Source organism: Mastomys coucha, unplaced genomic scaffold (assembly GCF_008632895.1).
Source record: "Mastomys coucha isolate ucsf_1 unplaced genomic scaffold, UCSF_Mcou_1 pScaffold12, whole genome shotgun sequence".
Lineage (NCBI taxonomy): Eukaryota > Metazoa > Chordata > Mammalia > Rodentia > Muridae > Mastomys > Mastomys coucha.
This window is the reverse complement of record NW_022196894.1, coordinates 94,216,933-94,222,271: the sequence shown is the minus strand read 5'-3', so window position 1 is coordinate 94,222,271 and position 5,339 is coordinate 94,216,933. Positions and strand designations below refer to the sequence as shown.

Sequence of the window (5,339 nt, the reverse complement as noted above, 5' to 3'; positions counted from 1 at the left end):
GCAGGAATCCGGCCACGCACGCCCCAGCCCCCCGCCCAGCTCCGCGGACACAGCCCCGGCTGGCCGCCGCCCCTTGCGCTTCACGCCCCCGACGCGGAGGACGCCGAGGCGAGGCCCGCCTCCCGGCAAGGGCGCCACATCCGCGTCGTGCCACGCCGCCGGCTCCCCGCGGGGGAACTACTTCGCTCTCCGCCCCTCCGTCCCGCGCTACTTCCTGCCGCGGACGCGTCGGTGCGCGGCGCGCACGGCATGGCGGCGGCGCGCGCCTGAGGAGCTTGGGGTACGCCGGCCCGGTCAGGCCTCGGAGCGGCCTACCCTCTCCGCTCGCTCGCTCCCGCCCGGCGCCCCGCCATGGCGGAGCCTTCGCAGGCCCGACGTCCGGTGCCTCTCATCGAGTCGGGTAAGACACGGCCGCGCGTCCCCTGCCCGGTGCCGCGCGGCCGCCGCTGACCGTCCCTGTCTTCTCCCCGCAGAGCTGTACTTCCTCATCGCCCGCTACCTCTCCGCTGGCCCGTGTCGCCGAGCGGCGCAGGTGAGTGCCGGGCGGGCGGGCGGGCGAACCGGGGCGGAGCGGGGCAGCTGACGGGGTCTGATCGCGCGTCTTCTCTGCCGCAGGTGCTGGTGCAGGAGCTGGAGCAGTACCAGGTCGGTCCGCCGCCCCGGGACCCCGTCCCCGCGTCCCCGTCCCGCCCGGCCTCCCGGCCGCGGTGGTCACCCGGACGCCTTTCGTGTCTCTTTTCAGCTGTTGCCGAAGAGGTTGGACTGGGAGGGCAACGAGCACAACCGGAGCTACGAGGAATTGGTGAGCAGCTCCCGCGTCCACCGCGCGCCCGCGCCCCCAGCTGGGTCTCTGCTCCCGTGCGGGCGCCACGGGGCCGAGCCTAGGGGTAGTCCACCGTGGCCCGGCGGCCCGGGAAGGCGGGCCCGACCCCCGAGGGCTCGCGGTTACGAGGTGGGGGCGGATTTGGCAGAAAACGGTCCTGGGGGCGGTGCCGGGCGCAGGCGGGGGCGCCCCTGGCTCGCGCCCCGGCTCAGGCTCCAGGTGCGGCCGCCAGCCACTCCGAGGGGCGCTCTCTTCGCTCTGCGTTCCGATTTGTAACTCGAGCTCTCATTGGTCTCTCCTTTTTCTGCCCCGCCCAGACCTTCAGACCACTTGTTCCCTAGGAGTCCTTAGTCTCCAAAGGTGGAGAAATGGCCCTTTACCGTGTCTCCCTTCCTCTGTAGGATCGCACAAAGTTCTGCTTCGTGAATATGTCAGTGGGGTACCTCTGTTTCCCCGACCCGTGCGCTGTATGTTGACTGCCTTAGTTGGCTCACACTCGATCTTGCTGTTCCTAGCGGTTCAGGCTTTAAGGTGACATCCATCAGTCCGTGTATTTATTTCTTGAGACAGGGTGTCTTGTACCTCTGGCTGGCCTTGAACTCATATCCTTTTTTCGAGAGCTCGGACTAAGGGTGTGTGTGCCTGTCCTAATATTCTTGAGGAGTGGTAACTTGCGGGTTATGTTTATTTTCCTTTGCCTTGTTCTCCCTACGCTTGCTTAGAGGTTCTTGTGTATAATTTAGTTTTATCCAGGTAACAGGCTTTGGGGGTTTGTTTATCGTTAACGGAGCACAAATGTTGAAAGAGACTATCTTTGATAATGTTAAGATAAAAGACTTGCTAACTCACACAGAGCATGTCCATTACAGAAGGTTAGCTCAGTGTGCTGTTGAGTTTTTGGCTACACAGGCCCATTAGGCTTTGATTTGCAGCCCCGCTTCACTCAACCTCCGTGCTGGGCGGGGATTAGAGAAGAGCTCCAGCTCACTGGCTTCACCATGTGTCCAAGACCTGAACAAAAAGTCAGCCTGATGCCTTGAATTTTCAGGGCTAAGGAGTTAGCTAGAGTACTCAGTAGTGCATGCCAAGAGCACTGGAGCAGTGGTTCTCAACCTATGGGTCAATCCTTGAGGGGTCGCATATCAGGTATTTACATATTGATTCATAGCAGTAGTAAAGTTACAGTTAAGTAGCAAGAAAAATGACTTTATGGTTGGGGGTCAGCACAACATGAAGTGTGTGCGGGGCTGCAGAGCCGCAGCATTAGGAAGGCTGAGGCCCACTGGTCTGCAGCCACTACCACCGTCCTTCCCTCAGCCAGGTGCTGGCTAGGACAGGAGTAGCTGCTGAAGAAAACAGGGTTGCTGGTTTGTTGTTAATTTGTCTTTTGAGAGTTATTTATAAGAAGCAAATGCTCAGGCAGGTAAGATGACTTCTTATCTATGAAACTACTTTGTTACCCCTAATATGTGAGTTTACTCCTGGGGACCCTGAATGGAGGAGGGAGAGAACCTACTTCCACAAGTGGGCCTCTGCCATCCACCCTCAAGCCATGGTACACACGTACAGGCAATAAGTGCTCTTTTTTCTTTTTTTGACACAGGGTTTCCTCTGTGTAGTTTAGGTTTTTTCCCCTCCCCCTGACACTACCCACTTTTTTTTTTCCCCAAATGTTTCTCTTTGTAGCCCTGTCTGTTCTAGAACTTGCTTTGTAGACCAGGCTGGCCTCAGACTCACATGGATCCACCCTCCTCTGCCTCCCAAGTGCTGGGATTAAAGGTGTGTGCCACTATGCCCAGCCAAGTCTGTTTTCTTAGGTTTGAAATTTTAAAAGGCTTGTAGGCTGGGTGCATGTTGGAGTGTGAATCCAATGTGTCTCCTAGTGCTGTATCCATAGGCAGGGTTTAACCACACACCTTTTCTACAGGACATGGACCCTGATTCTGATTTACAGTCCCAGGAAAGCTCAGCTACTGAGTTGGAGCCAAGTCCGCTCAGGCAGGGATATACTTTGTAGCCACACTCCCTTCCTATCTACCTCCTGGGTCTAAGGAATGTGTAAGTAGTTTGTCTCACAGTTTTACTTATGTTAATACAAAAAGCCTTTGAAGGGAAGAAAACCAAAGCTGTTGAGGACACTGCTGTCCTATTGGAGAGAAGCTAAGACACACAAAGATAGGGCTTTTGTCCTGTAAAGGTCTGAGAAATCTTCTGTTCTGGCTGAACAGCTCATGCTGCTGTCACCTGGCTGGTCACTGCTAGGGTACCCTTTCCTCACCCCATTCCTTTCCCCTGGTGGTTGAGGTGGAATTCACTGAGCCATTTACTGGCCCTGAAGTATTGTTATTGTTTGGTTGAGGATGTATGTATAGCTTCTAGACTTCAGATATTCTCACTTTCTTATAAATAAGTACACTGTAGCTGTCTTCAGACACACCAGAAGAGGGCGTCTGATCTCATCATGGATGGTTGTGAGCCACCATATGGTTGCTGGGATTTGAACTCGGGACTTTTGGAAGAGCAGTCAGTGCTCTTAACTGCTGAGCCATCTCTCCAGCCCTCTCACTTTTTTTAGTATTTAGATAAGTCCTATTAGAAGCATACACAAAGTGGGAATTGTTCCCCACATATTTTCAACCTATGAAGGTTGCAGTTTACCATTTGCTCTGTTTATGTTTCCATTTGAGGCACTGTATTCTTTTTTTTTTTTTTTTAAGATTTATTTATTATCATAATTAAGTACACTGTAGCTGTCTTCAGACACACCAGAAGAGGGTGTCAGATCTCATTACGGGTGGTTGTAAGCCACCATGTGGTTGCTGGGATTCAGACTCAGGACCTTCAGAAGAGCAGTCAGTGCTCTTACCCGACGAGCCATCTCACCAGCCCTGAGGCATTGTATTCTAATTCCCATCAGTGAAATTTTCCCACAGGTGAATGGACTGCCGACCCAGGCACCAGTTACTTGTTACTCAGTAATTAATCAGAAAGCTGTGTTGGTTCTCCCCTGTGGGCCAGTGTCCTCTGACCCCATTGAATTCCTTTTTAGACATGTTCCATATAATATTTGTTGTCACTGGTGGAGTTGTGTTGTGTGTGTGATAGTCACTAGAGTGCCCTGGCAGGTATGTGGTGGTCAGAGGACACCTTGGAGCTGATTCTTCTTCCAGGGTGGGTCCTGGTGCTTTTACTTGTTGAGCCATCCCTCCCCTTCCTGTAATTTATATTGTGTAAGTTACATTCATTTGGTGTGTGTGGGGAAGGTATTTGAGTGGGTGAGGCCAGTTTGGGGGGTGTTCCACCATTGGGTCTCGGGGATTGAACTAGGAGTGTTACAGCCTTCACAGTAGTCATCTTTATTCACTGAGCCCTCTTGCCAGTCCCACCTCTAGTATTTGGAAAGTCATAGAATTTAATCGGAATCTAAGTAGTAAGGGAGAGGGAGTAGAGTTCTTGAGCTGAACTTGAGATTCAGAATGGCTAGGTTTGTAAAGGTATGGGGCTCTTTGAGAAAAGGAACAGAGCCGGGCGGTGGTGGCACATGCCTTTAATCCCAGCACTTGGGAGGCAGAGGCAGGTGGATTTCCGAGTTCGAGGCCAGCCTGGTCTACAAAGTGAGTTCCAGTACAGCCAGGGCTATACAGAGAAACCCTGTCTCAAAAAAACCAAAAAAAAAAAAAAAAGAGAAAAGGAACAGAGTCTTTTGTCCTGCCCGTAGACAAAGGTGATTGGTTGGCCAATCTGAGCTATGTAGAGAGACTGTCTTGGAACCAGTCAAAGTTTGGGGGGGGGGCGGGGGAGGCTTATCAGGGGTCTATCTGTCTCCCTTTGCTGCAGATTATATTGAGTGTTGACATACTTTGTATGCGTATGTGTATGGGTGTGTATATGCCACAGTGCAAATGCAGGTAAGAGGACAACTTGTTGGAGTTAGTCTTCTTGCATGTGTGTTTCCAGCTCCTTATTGAACAGTCTCATGGGCCTTGAACAGCATTTTTATATATTTTCCTTAACCAGTAAGCTGAAGAAGTTCATCCTTACGGTGTGGTGTTGTTAGGAGATTGATTATCATTACAATTTTGAATGTTTACATAGAACTTTCTCACATGACTGATCCCACAAGGCAGTTCTTTCTGGCTGGCTTGCCAGTACTGAGATTAAAAGTATATTGCTATGATGGGCTCACTGCAGTTTTTTTGTAGACCTTAAATTAGAAATCTTTTATCTGTCTAGTAATTCTTTTTAAGAAAAAAATATATCTTTGGGTGGTGGTTCAGTGATTAAGAGAATTGACTGCTTTTTTCATAGGACCTGGGTTCCATTCCCAGCACCTACGAAGCAATTCACAACTGTCTCCAGTCTTGGAGATCCCATGCTGTCTTTTGGCCTTCAAGGGCACCTGACACATGCGTTGCATAGAATATATATGCAGGTAGAACACCCATGTACATAAACAAAAATTTGAAATACTGTTCTGTTTTAACCATGTATACATGTGTGTATGTTGTCGTCCCCC

The 5,339-nt window shown here is 51.3% G+C and overlaps 1 protein-coding gene across 3 annotated transcripts in view; it reads left to right on the top strand.

The window, feature by feature from the left end:
- The first annotated feature begins 225 nt into the window (after positions 1-225).
- The window catches only part of Brwd1 (bromodomain and WD repeat domain containing 1), a 103,446-nt gene continuing 98,332 nt past the window's right edge, over positions 226-5,339 (top strand). For all 3 annotated transcript variants that reach the window (XM_031364521.1, XM_031364519.1, XM_031364518.1), the window contains exons 1-4: positions 226-400; positions 474-532; positions 616-645; positions 743-802. In XM_031364521.1, the coding sequence (XP_031220381.1) occupies positions 352-400; positions 474-532; positions 616-645; positions 743-802 (198 nt within the window). In that variant the 5' untranslated portion in view covers positions 226-351. The remainder of the gene's footprint in view (positions 401-473; positions 533-615; positions 646-742; positions 803-5,339) is intronic.